General features: G+C 38.5%; 1 protein-coding gene across 3 annotated transcripts in view; it reads right to left on the minus strand.

The window, feature by feature from the left end:
- SH3D19 (SH3 domain containing 19) overlaps nucleotides 1-22,324 on the minus strand; it is an 86,744-nt gene that overhangs the window by 21,806 nt on the left and 42,614 nt on the right. Inside the window, exons 1-6 of one of the 3 annotated variants that reach the window (XM_027721657.2) lie at nucleotides 19,966-19,988; nucleotides 13,826-13,866; nucleotides 12,858-12,900; nucleotides 11,519-11,666; nucleotides 11,092-11,293; nucleotides 9,520-10,515 (exon numbers count right to left, since the gene is read on the minus strand). In XM_027721657.2, coding sequence (XP_027577458.2) covers nucleotides 9,520-10,515; nucleotides 11,092-11,293; nucleotides 11,519-11,666; nucleotides 12,858-12,900; nucleotides 13,826-13,841 — 1,405 coding nt within the window. In that variant the 5' untranslated portion in view covers nucleotides 13,842-13,866; nucleotides 19,966-19,988. Of the gene's footprint in view, nucleotides 1-9,519; nucleotides 10,516-11,091; nucleotides 11,294-11,518; nucleotides 11,667-12,857; nucleotides 12,901-13,825; nucleotides 13,867-19,965; nucleotides 20,007-22,324 lie in introns of those variants that run through there. The other 2 variants (XM_027721656.2, XM_027721655.2) reach the window with 2 other exon arrangements.

Below are 22,324 nucleotides of genomic sequence, written 5' to 3' on the forward strand. Positions count from 1 at the left end.
CCCTTGAAGATTCTGTATCACTTTATTGGTTATAAACCTAGTGACACGGAGGAGACTGGTTCAGACCAAGGACTGCGAGTTGTGCCTGAGCTCTGCCCCTGCCAGTATCACTCATTCCTTTACAAGCCTTTCCAATCATTCCATTGGTAACACAGGAGCAATGTTTTCCATGCTTCACAAACTTCAGCACTGGTATCTTATTAATAGGCATGGGAACATAGGCACATGTAGAAGGCAGCTGTAAAAATAGTTGTGCATAAATAAAAACCAAATCAATGGGTCTTTCTCATGTACACCTTCATGTCAAAGAGCGATACCACATTTACACCTCTCCTCTCTTGTTAACAACTGCTACTTCTTTCTCTGACATTACCAAAAACTGCTGTAAAATGGCAACGCTTAACGATATCATAAAAGTGTGAAGTAGAAACTGGAGAAGCACTCTGGATGATAAATTCTCCATGACACATATTCCTAGCCACAACAACTGAGTCTGATCTCCTCTGGTGGCCTTTTTAGATGTATAGCTCAATGAGATGTTATTTATGGAGTGTCAGAGTCTAAGAGAGCAAGTATGCTGGGCATCTCTTTAAATGCTTCATGACTTTTATAAAAGTATACCCTTTCTCAAAACTACTGCCATGCTTCCTGACTAATTTGGAAAACCCTGTATTTAACAAAATTTTATCTTCAACACTTATAAAAACCAATTAAAATTATGCAATATTAACTCATGATTTCTTCTAAGTAGTCTTGGATAGCATATCACAATGTGGTTTAGCAAGACACAACAAATCTGTGTCTGGGAATTTCCGTAAGATTTAGGAAAATCCAGAAAAACAGTACTTATTTATGAACAATCTCATGCCCTCCTGGATGCACATAAGTTTGGTGGCCACAGCTCCCCAGGCTCTGCTGCCTTTCCCCTTCCCGGGTGCTTCTCCCTGCTGCGGGCAGCCCCCTCCCTTTGCCCCCGCTCCCATTGCCAGCGTGCAGCTGTCACACAGCAGGGACCATGTGCCACAGAGCCCGTGCATGTTCACCCCTGCTCAGATGTCCACCTCCCACTAGCCCATTGCTTAAGGCTTCCTTCACAGGTGGATCCAGCATGTATAGGTGTGCTATGTGGGTTTGTGCCATGGCCTCTCTCTAAGTCAAGACAGGCTCCCCAGAAATTCACCTGGGTACCTTCATATCACATTTTCAATCATGAATCAAGTACATCAGTTCCCTCTGTCAAGCTACTTGTACAACACTTCAGGTACAAAGGATCATGACAGGTCAACAATCTGTCTACAGCTAAAGGTATAGTTAAAAATAAGCTCTGTTACCATCTAGACAGGAGATGGCTCCATCACATTGTGCTCAATGACGCTGGTGCATCCAGAAACTAGGCACAGGCAACCGACACTATTTTAGAAGGTAAGGGCAAAACTAACATCTTGCTGAAGTTATAGATTAGCACCAGTAAAAGGTTTGTGTTTCTTCAATGAAAGCTGCATCAGAGTAAGAGTTTTTCTAGAATTCTTGAAAACACAGACCACAAGAGGGGTGGAAGCATTCTGGCAGTACAGTCATTACAAGAAACAAAAATCCCTTTGTCTGCTAGCTACAATGCTAACTCTTGAATTGCATTAAAACCCCCAAAGATTTATCTAATCTTAACTCTTGTCCTGGTGTTCAGAGTGACTTTAAGTGCAGCTGAAAAAGAGAGAAAACCTGGGCTTTCTTCTGTCTTTCAGTTATCTGGCAACTCTATGACACATTTGAGGAGTGACCCTGGCGGGGCAGTAGGGCAGTGGGGCCTCAAGGCTGCACTGGCCCATTGGGATGCTGGAGAGACAGGACGAACAGCAGAAAGGTAAGCAGGGCTAAGTCATGGGCTCCTTGACACAGCAAGACCATAAGGAACACACTGGCACACACAGCACCTCCCAGGATAAGGTTCTGCAGAGGTTAGGGAAGTTCTGCATGAACAATAAAGAAACAGTTTTCCAAAGCCTCCATCTTATAAAAATAGAGACAATTGTGAGACCAAGTGGAAATGCTCTAAACACCCAAAATAATCACAGTTCTGTATTCTTGTAAATTTATAGGAGATTTAAAATTGTACAAAATTGCTGTTTGTCAGCTGTTAATCACTGCTATGCATAGAAATGGTTTTCTTGACCATTCAACAGTTGGCAGAGGTCTCCACATCAAAACATCTGATAATTTTAAGTCTGAGAAAAGTAATTTCTAAGGTTGAGAAAACCATTTGATGAACGTTAGTTTTCCACTCATTATCTGATGTTCAATTATACTGTTGTCACCTCATAATTAGTTTAAAACTCATTACCTTGTTTGTGTTATTCCATTCCCCAGTGCTGGGTTTGCAGCAGAAATTGGCTGAGAAAACAACTGTGCTGCTTTGTGCAATGGGACTGACAACATATCAAATTTTTATGTTGTTTAACAACAATTGGGCATCGTTTGAGCATAATTCACGGAGGTGTGAAAACAGAACTGTTAATATACTCATTTAAAGCTTCTCAGCTCAAGGAAATTAATCTGCAAGTCATTTTTCATAACACATATCAACAGATTTCTATTGATTTTTTTTATTAAACTTTTAGAACGATTCTTAAAGTTTGTGTCTTCCTTAGTTTCATTTTTCTACAGCTTCTGTTTCAAAGGTTTATGTGATAACCTATGTTAGTGTGCTTGTACACAGGAAAAACAAATGAAAGCTCTGTATTCAAATACACTGTATATCACCTCTTTTCTTTCAACAGCTTAGGAGAGACAGCCTTTTCCCCCCATTTTCATTTACTACCCTTGTTTAAAATAAAAAATGTAGGAGCTTACAGAACAAAGAGTGGGTTTTCCCATGTGAAGAGGATGGACAGATATCTTTCTGAAATATTTATTGGTAGTCTTTAAGTGAGAGGGAGGAAGAGGTAACAGATACCTCAGCAGCAATAAGGGGTATCTCCAAACAAATAATATGTGGAAAGTTAAAAGCACAGACTAGTACTATCTGTTGTGAAGGTGCTCAGTCTTGCAAGGAGTACTCAGTACACATGAGAACAACGTAATACAAAAGGTGGGGATGCTGACATGAACCCCACTTGCCACTACAGAAGTATGCAACTGTGGTTTTTAATTAAAAAAACTAAATCGGCTCATACATTCTCTTCACACAGAACAGGACTGTTGTCAGAGTCTTCCAGAAATAGAGAATAGACACAAACCTCATCAACAAATGGTTTTATTAAAACCTAGGCCCATAAAAACACTCTGGTGTTTATGGAAGCATACTCAACCCATATCTGGGGAAGATTCTCAACAAACAGGTCCTCCTAGGAATATATCTGAAGATTCAATGGAAATCTGACAGATAACATCCCAGAGAAGAATGAGGTTCATGCTCAAGAAACACTGTGAAATGCCACAATCAAAAGTCTGATGTTCAGACATTTTAAACCTCAACCTATTTACAACTACAAAGAGATGTACTAGACAGGTATCCTACCTAAATTCCAGCATCGGTGATTTTCCCAATCTGTTTTCCACAGCATTTTTCATCAAGACAAATAACAGTTTGCTGTTCTTAGAAATGGTATTTCTGACACAGAGAAAATAATACGGACTACATCACATTTCACAAAAGAAGTGATTTGCAGTTCCCTCTGCATGGAAAATTGTCATGATGTGGTCATGATCATATATTTTAACAGGCTGGAAAATTAAAAAAGAAAAAAACCCCAAACCAAACAAAAGAGAGACAGTATGATGCAGGTTCTTTCAGGATCTGATCTGTAAACAACATGAAAGTAAGTTCAAGTGAAACTCAGGCTTCTCAGCATTCTCTTAACACTGGGAAACTAGACCAGCTCACTCAAATAAAAGGAATACAGTATTATACAGCAGGAGACTTAGTATCCTTTCAGATTTAAAATTGGAGCAGAGGAAAAGTACATCTGCTTTGCAGAAGGAGCCTAGCAATCAGTGTGACAAAAGCGCACAAAGACAAAGAATTATACAGAGTTTTGTATTCTCTGGAAAGTATAGAAAAAGAATTTGCCAAGAGATGCAACAGAAGATCCGACCTAAATGTACTCGTTGAAAATGCAAGCTGTCCTTAGCTGAGCAATGGGATGTCTCATCCACAGTGTCAGAAAGCTGGAGAGCAGATAAAATCTACTAGAACAGCAAAATTTCTTGGGTTATTGTAACACTGAACGGTAATAAAAGCATTCATGAGGTGGGAAACTACACATGTACTACTCATACACAGACAGAGATACACAGATGGACCTTTTCTGAGCTTTCAGCACTTCTCTCTCAAAGTGTCGGAATCCCCACACTTTGCACCTGTGTGTATCTAAAAGCATAACCACTTGGTTCATTGCTAGATTGCCCATACTAGTAAAGGTAATAGAAATTACAGTGCCTTTGGCACAAAACAACTGTGTATCCCAGCATGAGCTCATATGTGAGAGTTTGGAGGCTACTCCTACATCATTAATCTATTTTGCTAGTTGAAGTAAGATTAGGATAGTTCAGATTGCAAGAGCCTTCAGGAGGTCTCTAATCAAACCTCCTGCCCAGAACAGGTCAGCTATGAGGGCATGTTGTTAGAAATTGGTTACGTAACCTGGTCTAACTTCAAAAACTGGATGCCAGAGGGTATTTGGACATACACTGGGTGACAAAGAAAATAAGCCTCCAAGTTACCCTGGAGATTAAGAAACACAGCCTTGTCCATTCTTTCCAGGTGAATAAATGGTTGTTCACTGGCAAGAGATTTGAGTGCCCCAAAACAGGCTAGCTGGAAATTTCCAAAACAGGTAATGGAAAGCAGTAGGGCAGACAAAATCTTTTCCTATTGAAAATGTGAAGGACAAGGTAATTTATAATATTGTTTAAAATACCTATCTACTCTCTTGCAAGAATCTCACGTTTTCAGCAAAGGAAAAAATAGTTTTATTTAAAAACATTTCTTTCAAATAAGCATTTTATTGTTCTTTAACAAACTTTCTGATCAAAGGATGTCTGCATTTTGTTACTGTAAAATAAACAAATTTAATTATCAGAGAAGACAGATCTTATTAAGAACATTATTACTTGTGTGTTACCACTTAACAAGCATCTATAGACCCAGAACTCAAAAACAAATTCATTTGCATTTGACAACTTAAAGGGCTCCTCATCTATTACATAGCTATGATTTAAAAACCTTTTTTGTTTCCTTAACCTAGATATAAGGCCCTCTCCTGCAGCAACAGTGGAGTTCCTTTCAAGGTCCTTGAAGGCTCCAATTTACATTTACTAAGCAAACATCTGTAGTGACTGAAGAGTTAATGGATGCTTGTTGCCACTTCTGCTGGAGACTGCCAACCCTGCAGCAAAACCAACAGGACACAACACAGACCCGAACCCCCACTACTCCACCCCACAGCAGCGCGTCTTCAGGCAAATCTGTTTTTATAAGAGGTTTAAGCCAAAGAGCAGATTAAAATGGATGAAACAGCTTGTTCTTTTCTGGCAGTAAGTAAAAAAGGAGACAGGTGTCTTTAATATAACCACAATAAGAGTCATTGGAAGTAATGCAGCAGAACCTTAAGAAAAGCTGCATTATTTTGAAGATATGTCTGGACTAATCTACAAGTTAGAACTATTTCAGTTCTTTTCTGTTTTTCTTTTCCTTCCTGAGGAAGCAATTAAAAACAAGCAGCTGGGCAATATCGCCACAGCAGACAAATCTGGAGTTACTAAAGCAGCAGTTTTTATGAATTGTCTATAATGCCACACAAATGCCACCATTCATGCCGCAAGAAGGAACAATACACATAAATGGATAGCAGCACTGGTTTGGTTGGGGTTTTTTTCACCCTACAGGCAGAAATGAACCTTTATACTACAATAAAATAGATAGACAGACAGATAGATAAGACAATTAAGAAATGCAGTAGTTGTACTACTGTTCAAACTGAATCTAATGAAGCTATCAAAATGTGAGCTGTCTCCTGCTGGTAAGGTAAGGCTCTTTCTGAACTACTTTTCAAAGAATTTGGTTTAAATTGAGTTCTGGTATGTTAGGCACAGAGCAATCAATGAATTATATGGTGTTTTAGAGAGAAGGAAGCATAGCTCCCCTTATGTGAAAAGGAAGAAAAATATCCTAGCAAGATTTACCTCCAGTTTTAATTTAAATGCGCACTTTAAATGCACAGTTATCTTATTTTCTTTGTCCAAAACACACGTTGTCAGAACATTCAGCAAGCGGGCACACTACATGCTTTGACACAGCAACTAACACAAATTATGGTTAAAATCATGGGTCTTCTGAAGCCATGAATTTACACTTGGTTAAACTTGCACTAGCATTTCATTTCCAAGTCTTTGTAAAAATGGGTAAGTGAGAAGAGAGCCCGCCTGACAGATTACCAAAACTTCAGGAACTGCACAAATCCCTGTTATCAGCTATAAAAGAAATGCAAAAATATCCCACATGCTCCAGAATATCACAACCATCATCCAAGTGTTAGAACCTCAAGATGTAGAGTCCCAAACAGATCCCTTCGCATCTTAAAATGACTGGCTTGAACAGAAGTAATTTCATTAGGATACAAATGACTTTGAACATTATCTTTGGCCTTCAAGTCCAAAATTATTGCACTTAAAACTGGCATCAATTTTGGCTGATAACAAAGCAGTTCTACAGATTTGATGTAGACTGACTTCTTTCTGGGACTTCCCTTGGGCCAGCATCAGAGACATGAGTTGGATGCAAGATTCTGCCACAGTTCACCTCTAAAAATAAAATCATTACTGTTTGGATAAGGGCAAATTCACTCTACTAACAGCTGTGCTGTCGGAGATGCTGTCAAACACTGATGAAACCCATGGGATTGCCTGAGGTAAACTTGAAAGAGAATCATCCAGCGAGCTTAAACTACCAATTAAACACTGACAGTTAAACTGGTGGAACTATAAACTGTTTTGTTGTCCACACTGTTGATATCAGCACATACACAGTATTCAAATATCTTTCACTACTGTGGAGATGGCAGCCTTCTGTTAGAGGAAGCTGATGTCTTATGTCAGTCAACGAAATTGCTGTGGAGACTCTGAATTTGTTTTGCCTGTTTCACCTTTTCATTCACATGCTCACTTCAACTTCTGCGCCCTTCTCATCAACTCAACATTTCACTTTCTAACTTCCACACCAGCTTTAGCAGCAGCAGTGACTGATCCGTCCAGTTCCATTTGCATTAGTCTAAGTACCAGACTCGGTTGTGCTGTACCAGAAAAAATGAAGCTTTGGGAACGCTGCAATCTGTGATGTAACACTGGCTCTTTGACAAAAAAGATGTTGGTGCTTGGTTTCAAACAGCACTGCATAAAAGCCTCCTTCCTTTCCTAGGGTTGCCATAACAACAAGCAGAGTGCTGTCATTTTGCTAAGTAATGACAATGACAAATATGTAAGAAATGCAAAGGTCTGGGGAACTGGGAGCAAGATTAGAGCTACTCTTCCTGCCTTCACAAAACATTTCACTGTGGATTCATCTTGCAAATCCTAAGCTGTTCCTACGGGAACGTGAGAAATAGCTAGTGTTAGTGCTCTGTGTTGCCTCATTTTCAGAAAGCCAGTGTTGTTCTTGTGGATACTCTGTCAAGACATTGCACAATATATGATCTTGAGCTCACAAATGACAGCAAAAATCTGGAATTAATCCTAATGTTACAGTGAAATAAACTGATAATGCTGTCAGACCTTTTTAGTAGGCAAGAAGTGATTACAGCAAAGATGACATTTTATTGCATGAACAAAATCACAGACAGGCGACTCAAGAAGTCAGGGAACTATTATTTGAATAATTCCTCTGTTAACCATGAGAACATAAAGCATTTTCTTCTTAATTAAATCAAGAATAACACCTAGGACACTAACGAGAAAGAGTAAGAGTGACATTCTTACCACTTCATTGTGAAAGCTGGATTTTTTCAAGTGATTTTCATTTGTGAACACTCACTCTCTGATTTAATAGAAGAATTAATGTTATTTAATTTTTCCAGGTTGAGGGAAAGTCTGTCCTTTACTGTACATAGCAAAAACATAATTTTCCTTTCAAAATATAAATATTCTCTGCTACTTAGAACAGTAGATTGGCCCACCCAAGCCATTCTATCACTCAACTCACTCTATCTCCCTCAACTGAACAGGGAGAGAAAAAATAACAAAACGCTCATGGGTTGAGATAAGGACAGGGAGAGATCACTCACCAACTGCTGTCGTGGGCAAAACAGACTCGACTTGGGGAAAAGTTACTTGAATTTATCACCAATCAAATCAGAGTAGGATAATGAGAAATAAACCCAAATCTTAAAAACACCTTCCTCCACCCCTCCCTTCTTCCTGGTCTCAACTTCCCTCACAATTTTCTCTACCTTCCCTGCCAGTGAGACAGGAACGAGGCTGTGGTCAGCTCATCACAGACTCTCTCTGCTGCTCCTTCTTCCTCCTCAGAGGGGGGACTCCTCACGCTCTTTCCCTGCTCCAGCTTGGGGTCCCTCCTGCTCTGTTGGACATGGGGGAAGATTCTAGCAGCTTCTCAGAAAAACCATCCTTGTAGCCTCCCTCTACCAAAACCCTGCCATGCAAACCCAATAGATGAGAGTAAAAAGAAAAAAAGATGAAAAATCACCGCTAGTTTCTTAAATAAGCATTTTGTATGACACACCCTCTGCTTTAAAACACAACTCTCCCTGGATTGCAATGGGGTTGGTAAGCTAAATCAGGACATAGTTGAATATTAAGAGAGCAAAACTTATTGCTATAAAATTTAATGATAGCCCAATCTGTGTTTTAAACTACCAAAAACAGCATTAAAAAATCAATCCCAAGTGCTTAGTGGTATCAAACAAGGTTTATGAACAGGAACGTAGCTGTAGTAACTGATCCGTCCATATGAAATAATTATTTTCACTTCTTAGAAAAAAATCGAAGTTGCGTAACTAGCATATAGCATGTGACAAGACAGGACAGAAAGACAGGACAGAGAAAATAAGTAGGGACTGGTGACACAGAGTGTCCCCGTATGTTTGATCAGAAGTTTCCCTAAATGCCACAAACATTGCTACTTCTCCAGACGACTAGGTTTCCCACTGCAGAACTTCAGGCACTTTAATAAATTAGTCAGATTAGACGGCGAGATATAAGATGTCCCAAGTTCCCCAGAGAAAATTGTGATACATTCTAGAGGTGACATCTAGCATATAACATCAAGTCTTTAATCATTATTTTAATAATCACGTAATAAATCCAGCAGACAAGTTCTGAGATTTATACAGCCTTGAAACCTTCCGAGTCTCAAAATCCAGGTAATTTCATAGTGATCCTGACATAATAGAAAACCAGAAGTTTCATACACCCATATAAACCCTGTCAAGACACGTAGACATAACTCACAAAGGATCACATACCTGCAAAGAGTAACCACAGTGAACATTTAAAAAATTTTTTTCTTACCTGCTGCTGCTTCAGAATTGATGCTATCTTTAACTACACAAGTTGGACTTAGGGGCAAAACATCATCATCAAAACTGATCAGATCTCCTTCCACATTTAGTTTATTTTGCAAAGCAGGTGCTGAGGAGTTGGCTGCAGGTGACAATTCCCCCAGAGACTTGACAACTTTTTCTTGGGCAGATACAGAAGCCCGTGAAGGAGCAGCAACCGGTTTTAGTGAGGCCAAAGACAGGGCAGGATTTTCTGCATAACATGACTTTTTAGGAACAAGAGGCCTTGGAGCAGGAACAGGAAATCTCTTTTGTCCATCACTATTTTCTGCAACTGATCCACTCCTTGCATCAAGAAAATCACTACTGCTACTTTTAACAAGGCCAGGTTTTGGCTTCTTTGGCAGTTCAGGTTTGGTTCCAACACTGCTCCCAGCTACTTCAGGCTGAGGTTGCAATTCCTTGGAAGCTGTTGATTTGTTTTCGGTCCACACATCCCAGTCTTCTGAAATTCTGCTTACCCCTGGCTTTGGAGCAACTACTGGCTTCTTTGTAGTAACAGACCTCGGGGTGAATGAACGAGGGGCAATTTCTGGCTTTTTTGCTAATCCTGAGGTATCATCAGTTCCTTGGGATTCAAAAACTTTGATCCTTGAAACAATACTATTTTGGCTCTTTTCTGTACTCATGCTTCCTGTCACCAAGTGATTGTCGAGTAAGCTGTCATCTGAAAGAGGTGACTGCTGAACTGCAGGTTGCTGCCGTTTCGTGGTGGGCTGGTTCACTTCTTCGCCATTGTCTGTCTCACTTTCAGTACTTTTGACCACAGGTCTGAGATTGCTTCTTGATCTTGGCTTTGGCACAGGACATATCACAGCATTGGGATTTTCTTGGCACCTCTGACCTTCAGGATTTTCAAAGACTATTAAAGGATTCTCATTTTCTGAAGGAGACTTAATCAGGAGAGATGCAGAAGGCCTAGGAGGTTTAGGAGGACTCTGCCCTGCTAACAGAAAAGGTTTCAGTTACCTATTCCAGAACACTTTGTTTATGTTATGGTTTGACAGCCATCAGGATGGTCAACATGATGGTTTTCATTCAGAACTTACCAATGCTTGTGAAAATGCAGTGATCTTTCTAAAAAGATGCATGAAAAAATATACAAACTCTAGGAATAAGCTGAAGATTGCTGAAAGGCATGGTATCTACACATTGTAAGTTCAAAACTACTTGTTAACCTGCAGCACTGAGGAGCCTGCAAACAACATCTATACCAAAGAAGAGTACAGTAACTTCCCCAGCTAGGTTTGCACACTTTTCAGTCTGAATGTATGACAGTGCTGCTATTTTGATTGGACATCTGAGCTCCTCAGGCCCCAAAGCTCCGACTGTAATTCTGGCTGAATCAAACAAAACTTTCAAGATTTAATTATAGTCTGAATGCAATGGTAACTCTTCAGAAGAGAAGATTTTTATAGAAATTTAACTGTTATTCATATTAAATGCTGCACAGACCAATAATAGAGAATATTGAGGAAACAGAGTAAGGTTTTCATTAAGGAGAAATCCAAATCAGCCTCACCTCGACAGCCTGCAGATTCCCAGTGTGTAGGCACACTAGTTTTTACATTACTTCCTGGCAAATGGCTGATTAGTTCCTCTGGAAAGTCAGTTTGTGTTGCAGAAGTAGTGGTATGTCTGGGAGCAGCAGCATTATTGTTATTTGTTGTATTGACTTGCACTTGATTGATTTCTTTTATCACCTGCTCATATGATGGTGGAAGCTACAAAATAGACAAATATTAATGTACATCCAGATATGATCCTTTAAAAAAAAGGCACCATATAAATTTAAAAATACTAAATTAACATATGCAGAGGAAAAGAACACTGTCATAAAATCTTCTATTCAATGTGATGAAAGCCTAAGCAAGCAAAAACTCCGTTCCTCTCTTAATTTGCTTTTTACCTTTGTAAATCAAACACACCTCACAGAAATTCATGCTCACCTCAGCTGGAATACGTTCATTTCTTCTCCACTGAGCATGAGATGACGCAGAAGGGAATCCTAATCCCTGAGGAGTGACAGGGCTTGCACCTGGAAACCAGGAGGATGGCCGGAGGGGTTCAGCAGCAACTATTGTAATTTCAGGACGCCTGGAAATGAAGGCAAAGGAGAATAATTACCTAAAACATTTAAAAATAGTTCCTTTAAGTAAAAAACTCCAAGGTTTCCTCTTCATGGGAAATCAAAATAGTCCAGGTCTTTTTGATTTAACCAAAGATAGTTTTCCATGACTTAAAAGCAACTTACTTGACCTTTCTAACAAACACACTTGGGCTTCTATTCAGAGCACCTAATTAAATGCCTAAGCCAGAAAGTAGGTTTATTGGCTTCAGTGAAATAATTTACATGCTTAAAGTACTTAAACACAAGTGTAACTCAATTAGATGGCAGAAGTCTTAGTCTTCATGGGATAATGAGAAGTAATCATGTGCTTGCCCTTAGCCTGCTACAGTGTGAAAACAGTAGGTAGTTAAAACTGCTTCTGGCTGGCTACCTAAAAACTTGTGTGTCCTCAGACCTCAAGGGAAACCTCTCACCGTGCTTAAGTGGGGCAGAAGCAGCCTCATGAAGCCTTTGGGACAGGGCCTCTTTGCTTACAGCATCGAGTACACCAGGGACTTCCGTGACAGTGAAGGCTCCATAGGTACTACCCTTGGTTTATTACTGTACCAGCTGCTTTAGAGCATAAGCTGCAGGGATGGCCCACGTTCCCAGACCACGGCTCCCAGAGCATCACTGATCCAGCTGGAGTCTCACACAACATACACTTTGAAAAGGGAGTTTTGTGAGTAGACAATGCATCTGCTTACAGAAGGGTCTGCCTGCTAACAGAAATAAAACTGCAGAAGCGTAACTCCTAAAACTATTGTAAAAACAATTAAAAAAAAAAAGAGGGGTACAGTTCCTTCACATCTAAAATAATGGCAGATTCAGTTCACCAGCTATCCAGGCTGATGACCTCCTTTCTCAGTGCCCTTTGAGCAACTGAAAGGAAGCCTGAAAGTGTGCTTATTTTCATTGTGAAATGATCCTGTAAATAGATGTCAGGAGAAGAAAACAGTTCTGCAGAGGTTTGACGGTTGGTTGCATTCTCTTTTTGAAGACACAAAAAAAGTTGATGAGAAAACTCCTCAAACTCTTAACCTACCCTGTGCTTAAGAATCATGGTATTTCTATTTTATTCCAAGTCTAGTTTATTTTTAAACACACTAAGGATAGAGAAAAGGAAAAAAAAATAATCTAGAGGAGACCTAACTGCAATATCAATGACGGCACATTACCTTCTATCCCTCTGTTGTTCACTATGGCTAGAGGTCCGAGAAGCTATTCAAAGAAAAGAAACAAAAGTTTTGAAAAGGTTAAAACACACTGTCACAGCAACATAATGAGGATAATAGCAGAGCTCTTACCAATCCACTATCAACGACACGGAGAACACCGAGCATCTGATCATAAATTCCAGATTTTAAGAGTGGCCAAGTTTAAAAAAAAATTATTTGCATTAAATATGAGAAGCTTTTAACACATTTAGGGTGCAGTTTCATAATCATTTAAAGTCACTCTGTGTCCAAGTTACCACCAAGAGAGATTGTCATGTCTCCTGTATTCTTCCTTGCCCCATGTTCTTGCATTCTGCATTGTGTTAAGAAAAGTTGAAACTTTTTTTTCCTTAGTTAAAACAATGCATAAATAAAGCAACAAGAACTGTTAAACATGTCTGACTTTTCCTTTTGATGGATCATTTCTGAGATGTTCTCTTTAATCTTTTTTTAATGTCTCTGTTTGTTTTTATAGATGGGAAAGGCACTAAGGCACAGAATCTAAGAAGGTATTTCACCCTCCTTTATATAAAAAGAAAAAATTAAATGTTCCAGCTAGATATTTGCTAAAGTTTAATCACTTGTGGATTAAAAGTTAGAAATATTTCTCTTTTTTTCAAACCATGTGTTTAAGTTACACAAAACAAGCAAATCCTGACACCTTCATTTTTCTAGTTTTGCCATATTTACATTCAAATAATTTTTTTTTTCAACGGCCACATTATATTTTCATTTGGATTTCCTTAGAGAAAAAAGAAAATTATCCAAGGGACAAATTTTTGCATAGCAAGTGCAATTCAGGAAATGGTAGAATCTCATTGTGCAACAGCCGACACTGTGCTGTCCCTGTCCCGTGCCATCACAGCACCATTAGCCGAAATCAGCCCAGCACACTTGATCCAAGTTGCAGAGTGTTGCGTCACACATACCTCTTCGACAGGGCATTTTGGATGTGCACTATTCATGAGTGCTAAAGGAAAAAAAGAAGGGGTTACAGAAGACAAAGAGGAGGTGAAGGAGAACAAACTAAGGCTTCAGAGCACCAGAAACCACGATCAAATGGGTTAGTCATGCAAGGATAGTGCACGTGCCAGTGTTGCAAGGAGCCAACTGTAATGTCTATTAACAAATAGTGTCTTAAAAATGAAAATAAAATTAGATTTTATTTCTAGCTGCATGTCAATTTTAACAGTGACTCTTCAGAAGTTTCCCTTGCAATAAATTAACCATGAAGATTATAAATGAACATGGAAATGTCCATGGCTCAACAAGGAACCACTGTAGGAATGAGGAGAGGGAAATCAAATCTCTTTGAATGCTTTTTTAGCTTAAAATCATGGTTTATTTGGGTCTGCCATTTTTACCTTCCAAAAGTAATGGTTTACACTGACGAGTTGATATAGATGCAAAAAAGGCTGGGATCTCATAATTTATACTCTCACCTGTCAAAGAGCTATGGGCAGGCAAGTTGAACCCAGCAAGAGGTACACCTCTTACCAAACTTTTGGGTATGACTGCACATCTGCTAAACGAGTTCTGTAAAAAGTGTTTGGTTAAGATAAGTAAATATAAATCCCCTACACCTCATCTTCACTTTCTTCTTCAGACATCTTAACACAGCATTGATCTAATACACACATTGGAAGAAAAAAACTCAAACTGAATCAAATCAACCAAACCCAAGATTACTTTAGGAAAGAGGATGGAAGAAAGTGTTTGTTTGGTAAATGTATTCAATACAAAGGCTTGGGTTATAGCTGAATTACAATGATAAGGGTGTGAGAAATAAAACCTAATTAATAAGGAATGTAAAACTGAATTGATAAACCTGTCACCTAATTCCATTATTTCTTCACGTCTAAGTAAATTCTACATGCTGTTTTCTCCTGTGAGATTCTAAATCTGCTTCTATTTATCAAAATTACTAAAACAAATAGGAAAAACCTAAAAGCAGTTTGAAATACCTTTTTCATTTCTTAACATAGGTCAAAAAAATGCACTGAGGTATTTATGCAATCCATCAAACTCCAAATTTCAAGTGAAAAGAACACATTTACAATATTTATATAAAATAACACTTTACTAGTAGATATAAATATGTCTCTTTAAAAGGACTAATATCCAAGCCATCACATATGTTTTCAGAACGTGCTCATTCTGCTTGGAAAAAAAAAATCTCCCAGGCATTTATGGAATCAAGTTACTTCCATGTGTATAAACATTTAATAGAAACATTTATTTTTTAATGACACTGACAAAGTTCTTCCCTCCTTCCATCAACATCTCCTCTCTTTTTGCTGTCACATTCTTTTTAAAACCCCACTTTTAGAACATGTTTTTTTCTGGAAGCTCTTTAGAGGATTTAAATCCACAGTAGAAGCAGAGGTGAAATCAACTGCATCTTCTGCTCTCAGGTATTCCACAAATGCTAGACAAAAGAAAATATAAACTTTCCAAACAATCCTTGCCCCCAGACTTGCAGGGGGTTTATTCCTTTACCATTTCAAACAAAAGAATTTAAATTAAAAAGTGTATGAAAGAAGACACGAATTGGTAAAATATGGTACACACCTGAGTTAAAAACACAAGAGAAAAACCTGCAGCTATTTTTCTGGCCTTGTGGTCTTTCAATCTTCTAAGTCTATACTTTATTCCCTTTGTGGATTGCCTTGAAAAAGCATGCTACTAATTTTCGCCTCATATTTCAAATTATGACAGCTTTAAGATTTGAAAAACCTTTCTTCCATCAGGGGAGTCAGTGGAAATGTATTTCAGTGCTGGTTGGTACACTGGCAACTGAAAACAGTTGGATTCTCAACTTCTACACTAAGAAATGCTCAGGGTGAGAATTACTGACTTTTCTAGAAGATTATGCTTAGGGGTATTTAAATAAAAGGTAAGCAAAGAAGTTACAGAAGGGGTGGGAGAGGAGAATCTCAGTGTATAAAATCCCCACTTCTTCACCTTATAACTTTTTTGGTCTTGGGTGGGGAAAAAAAATCAAATCAACCCATAAAATTGTCACTATTTATTTCTGGTAGTGTCAACGTGGCACTTTATTAGTTAGTGTCAATGAGGCATCTAAATGTGTTTAACCTAGTATAATAGAATTTAAACAAGGATTAATGGTAATACTGTAAATAGAGGCCAGATCAGTGACTTACAGATTCATCTTTTGTACATTTCTTACAAGCATTACTTAGTGGGCTTTTATCCATTATTTTTAAAAGTGCAGCGGTAAAGGGTACTCTATTTGTGCTGTATACTTATGTTTCAAATATTTGTCCTCTACTGTTTCTCTGGGTCCTACTGTTCAAGTGCAGTTAATATGTCACTCATATTTGAAACACATTAAGATTAGGGTGCAGGGGGGCATTTTAAGCAATGGGATCAAAATGCCTGTGTAAGTACAACAACCATTACACCACAAACCCATAAACTTTGATGCTATAGACAAGCTGGAGGCAACAGAAGTCTGATATGCAGATATGAGCCTTTGGAAAAGAGCTAAAGTAGAATTTACAGTATTTCAGGCAACTTTTTTAGGCAATATAGAGGCAACGGAAGTTATTTCAAGGATTTGCTCAGAGATAACGTTCTGCTGTGAGCTTTGAGTGCTTCCACAATATGTACACTGCATAACAATATTTGCATGCTCTCTTTGCATAGCAAATCTCTATGAAATACTGAACAGTTTTGTCATTGCAGAGTGCTTTAAAAGCAAGTTTCATTTTGCATTAGACGGGAAACATAACCTCAAATAGCCCAAGTCTTTCTACAAGGATGATGTGTACCAATATTTAAAACCACACCTTCTTTGAATTCTTTGTAACACCAGGCTAGACATTTCTACCACCAATCCTATAATATATGTAGACTATTAGACTGAGAAGTTATTTATTTCCCTATATAGATGCCTAGGAATGAAGTTTATTCATTATATCGCAAGGAGAGTCTCCAGAGCGGGCAAACACTCCCTCCCTTCCCTACAAAGTAATCCACTTGGAAGAGCAGACAGAAGAGTCCCATGCAAGAGGCCATGCTTGTAGTCCTTGCAGTATCAAAGTTGTTACATGGTTGCAGAGGTCCTTCTTCAGGGAACACTAAAAGGATCAGATAATCAAGCCAAAACCAGAAAAAAAAATATTTAATTTTGCCCAAGATCTGATTAGACTATTTCTGTAGATGTGGAGGTTCAAACTAATTAAAACTTTTCATGCATCTCTCAAGTAAGAGAGTTGAAGTTTTTCTCCAAAACTGTTTCTTGGCACAAGAGGGAGGTCTTGCTCCTTTTCTCCTAGTTCTGTTTCCAGGCACCTCAGGGAAATGTTAGGTTGTCTGATTTTAGAGCTGGGCTGATTTAATGCTTGAATGTAGCTAAAGAGATGGTGATGCCCAATTCCCCTTCCAAACATGGATTTTTGTCTCCTCCTGAATGAACATTAGCACTCATATGACCCCACAGTGAGTTCAGAGTGTTAAATGAAAAAAATAAGCACTATCTGCACACTTTTTGTCCTGTTTAATCTCCTTTAACCTGCTTACCTTGGGTTCAGACCACCAGCAGCACAGGGGAAGGAACGTGCCACCCCCAAAAGCAGTCTCTACTTCCTGCCTCTGCTTCCTGTTTCCAGTGCTCTGTGCAGCATCAGGAAGGGAACTGATCAAAAAAATAACATAGGGGGGTAACAGGGATTCCTCTTCCCACCCCCGGTGTGGTCATATGCCCTTTTCACAGCTGATCTAACTGCTGGGCTCCAAGAGGCTGGCATTGCTGCTGAATAAAATCTTCATAACTACACCCTGTAGTTTCACTCAAATTGGACAATCACAATTTATGAAGGCACTTCACTCCTACCTACACCTTTACTTGGGCTGTATGTTTCTGCCTCTGCACCATTCCCTGCACTATGCCAGCCCAAATGTTTGTGCAGATGGGGAAGAGAATGAGGTCACGGAATTGATCTGGTTGGGAAAATATAGGAGCCAAAAGAATCTAGGAAGCCCCCAAACAAAACAAACAAAAATGAAAAACAAACAAAACCCACAGCCAAAAATGGCTGCAAAACTGCCAAATGGAAAGCCACAGCCTCAGAGTGCATACAAGCTGTTACACGTCCTTCATTCAGCCACATATTTGCTTAGGACAGAATGAGAATTGAACAAGCCTACAGGTTATTTCAACATTTTAGAGTAAGAGACTTGCTTCCGTAGCCCTGTTCCTTAACAACACCCTGTTCTGGATGAGTGGAGAAGCGAGTGAAAACACTGTTCCCCTTTGTCTCACTGCTGCAGCACTTGGCTTGCCTCTTTTTACTTGCTTTGGCATTCTCGTGCATGTTGCTGCGCTGGCGTCAATGGGAATAGTTTCGCTGATTTCAGTGGGAGCTGGGTTCAGTGGTGTGTTGTCCTGGCCTGAGACCATCATGAAAAATCCTAGGGTAACTTTTTTGAAGAGCTGAGATTAAAAGACTACTCCTGAGCAGATCTCACGTTCACATGCTTGCTTTGTTCAAGTTACGTTGGGTTCTTTTCTGAATTCTATGGAACGATCAAACAACTGAAAATGACACCATCTTTCTGTGCAGAGTTGTAGTCAGGGTGACAAAGGAAAACAAATCCTCCTTCTCTTCAGCCACAAGACAGACTTCTCAATACAAAGTGATATACAGCATTGTCCACAGGTGGGTAAGTTGAAACTCTGTACATACTTACCATGTTTCTTGAAAATTTGAGAATAACAACCCACAGAAGCTTTGATTAAGAAATAAAGAAAGATTTCTAATTCCTTTAGGGAAATACACTTTTCTAGATAATACCATAGCTTTTCCAGATTAATGTCAAGGGGAGTTAGGAATTATTGTGTCTATTTTAATTTAGGTCAATTCACAGGATGGTTACTGGTATACAAAGAACTACAGTTTCATATACAATGCCTTGCTATGTGCATGGATTTTTTTTTTTCTAGCTTATTATCTGAATAATTCACATGGTACTTATACTTCATCATAGCTACTCACATATTAATAAGTAAATAGCACATGAGCCACAGCTTCCTGACTAGATTTTTACTTGATTATGCCTCAAGACAAAGTATCATTTGCTACTATATTTTCAAAAACACAGATATCAAATGCCTAATGATCTCCTAGATGGTGTCTCACTTAGGCAAGGTACTGGGGCTCAGGCAGTCTGAATCAATTTCTGACTCCACCACAAAAGGCCCTCTGTGATCTGGTGCTCTCTGTTTTCCAGTCTCCATCCATAGCAGCAACAGCACAGATAAAGTGCTGCATTTTAACTACAGCATCATGCAGACTTGCTCTGAGTAAAGCTTTCATGATGTCCTTTCACTACCTCCAATTTAATCCATACTAATGAGTCCCTGACTAATAGGTCCAGGAGAAACAGATCAGTAGTACATACACTAATTTATTTTTCCCCATAGCAGAATCCTTAGGGTTGTTTCATTAATATGAAATTGGAGTCCTGGACAGACAGGAAGTAAAAATGAAAAGTGGAAGAAAGAAGCAGCATAAAATACTTTGAAAGATGCAGTTGAAGACATTCTCTGCCTGGAAATATCATGAGCAGGGAAAAGGGAAACGGAGTTAAATGATGAAATCGAGCAAGAAGAGTTTGGACTCTCATTCAAGATTTATAAACAATTTTTTGTTTTCCAAAACAAGCCCATTACATGAGTATAATCCTGTCCCCGGTACAGTCACTGACCAGTTGCTGCAGATTTCTACTAAAATAAAACAATCTTCTGTTTTGTCAAGTGAACTAAAAATTGGCATATGTAACCCAAAGCTCTTCAGAGATGGATCACATCTGTGCACAGATGCATTAGTGGACAAATAAGAGAATGTTACTAACTGGAAATAAGGAACAGCCCATCAGCAAAGCAAAAAGATGGTCTAAAAACAAGAAGAGAGAGAAAAATTATAGACCCCCAGAGCCTGCTAGCTACTTTGTTTTCACATGCAAAGTTAAACAGTTACTAAAAATGAAGATGTATCAATCTTACAATATTATAGTTTTCAAGAAATAGGAAAAGTAGACTTACATCTCTTGATTGCTGCTCTTATGGATGACAAAGGTCCTTGGCTTAATGGAGGAAAAAAAATTATTACAATGTGGTTAATGTCTCAAAGAGGAAACAACTAAGTAACATGTAGAAATTCCCCTTATATTTTAAAGGGTCTGCCAAGCTCATTTTCCCCCTACGTTGTTATCGTACAAAAACTTATCCAAAACTCCTGAAGTAAACAACCATACCCAACCCCTTCTAACGAAAACCAGGTTACAGTTTAGCTTCAAGACTCTGCAAAGATAGAAAGCCTATTATTAAATGCATTATTTCTCTCAATTGTGCATTGAAGTTCACGTTCTGGTTCCTGTGGGTGTGTATATTCGCAGATTATAAGCATTTAATGACTCAACATTCTCAGAAATAAATAAAACTTACACAGTCAAGTAAAAACGTACAGCCTCTTTGCTAAATATTTTTAACAATTACTTAACAATTTGTCTTCTCTTTCAGTCGAGATTGCATTTTTCAGTAATAACTCGGTGGGTGGGGTTAGGCAGGAAGACAACATGACCAAAAATTTGTTGATGCACAAGGACAGAAAAATGTTTCCTTTTGCCAACTCATCTGTTTTCTTGGTAAGACTAAGGTTTCTGATGCTTCTCTTCAGAATGTCTTATTTAACAGACACAGCAGTCCTTATTATTTTTGCAGGTAAAAATCAAATTTAATTTGGGATTACCACTTTCAGAAACATTGCTAACTTGAAGAATATGGTACCTCTACTTTGTGCAAAGCTACAGAGGAGATTAAAAAAACCAAACAAACACAACAAACAACTAGTTCAGAAAAAAATGGTTTTTTTTCCTCTTTTTTTTTTTTTTTTTTTTACCACAAGAGGTAAAGAATACTTATTGGTGAGAAACTTCTGGAAGTGCTGAATAGTCTTTTTAAAGGCTGAAAATAAATAGACTATATCTGATTCAAATTAATACAATATTCTAATTACAACACAAAGGTATACTATCAGCCTTTTCCAGAAACATTCTACCACCAGCCTTCATCAGCAGTAGAATGTTAGTACAGGGAGGGCATTAGCATTTTAACTCTGCTCTCCCTCTGACTGCAACAGGCAGTGCAGCACACCAACTCTGTCAGGGCTCAGTTTAGCTCCACATGCACACGATAGCTGCAATTACTCCAGTGGGCTGAGGAACAGGGGGATTTGGAGGAGAGAAGAAAGAGACAGTCAAAAAGGATGTGGATGAAAAACGTCCTCCCTTTACAGTCATTCTGGAGACTAATTAAGACTAGAAATGCATGTTGCTCTGATTGAACTGTTTTCTGAAATAGTCTGGCTACTCTAGGATAAACAATGCCTGTTTGTCTGGTTTCAGAAACAGTTCAAATGTGGCTTGGCCCCAATCCACACTGCTAGCAAAGCTGCATTAGAAAACATTTCTATCAGTCATATTTCACTCTGCATTCTCAGCAGAAAAGGGTTCTAATTTTCCTTCAAAGTGTCTCATCATAATAGAGCCTTATCTTTAAGAAACACTTTCAGTTGTGTGTTCCTCACAGATGTACCCCAGACTCCCTTTTTAACTCTTCGTATCTCAAGTCTCTTGCTTTTGGATGTTCATTTTTGAAGCTTTATTCTTCTGCTTTCATTTCTGTTTATAACTACAATTTTTAAGGTTTTAATTTAATCATATTTAGTATCATACAGGAAGGACACCGAAGTCTGGTAACATGAATCTAAAATCTTCTGGAGCAGCAATAACTTTCTATACTCAGAATTCAAGATTTACCTAAGTTTTATAGGCAGAAATTAGAAAATCTATAAAGTGTGCATATTCAAGTATCAGTAAGAATGAAAAGGAACATGTTAAGTTTCTTTCTTCCACTAGCAAAAGCCCTTTGACCCACTGCAATTTGCCTCGGAATCTGATAAGCACTTTCATATACAAGCAAGTATTTTTAGCTAGAAATCATAGGAGTCATCATGCAGACACAAGTTTGAGCTTTCCATGTGACATGAGGACCAAAAGGATATAGAACACATTTTTAAAATCAAAATGCAAAGAACAAAGATGCAAAACCTCTCATGAAACCAACCTAGTGAAGTTGAAGCATGGATATATCAAGAGCAAGGCAGTTCAAGTACGCAACTACTTGTGTAATTTAGAACCCAAGATAATATGGTTCTGTTAGAAAATTTATGAGCTTACAGGCAAAACAAGCTGTTAACAGACAGTTCTTCTTTTCCACTTTCCATTAACAGGTCACCCATCAACAACCTTTTGGCAAAGCACTACATTTCCTGTCCCAAGGAGAGTTTCATTCACATCTAGCTTACAATTATTTCAACCCTTTAAAAACTTGGAAATGAGAG

This window comes from Pipra filicauda, unplaced genomic scaffold (genome assembly GCF_003945595.2).
Source record: "Pipra filicauda isolate LSUMZ 115617 unplaced genomic scaffold, ASM394559v2 scaffold17_size4572894_pilon, whole genome shotgun sequence".
In the NCBI taxonomy this organism is placed as follows: Eukaryota; Metazoa; Chordata; class Aves; order Passeriformes; family Pipridae; genus Pipra; species Pipra filicauda.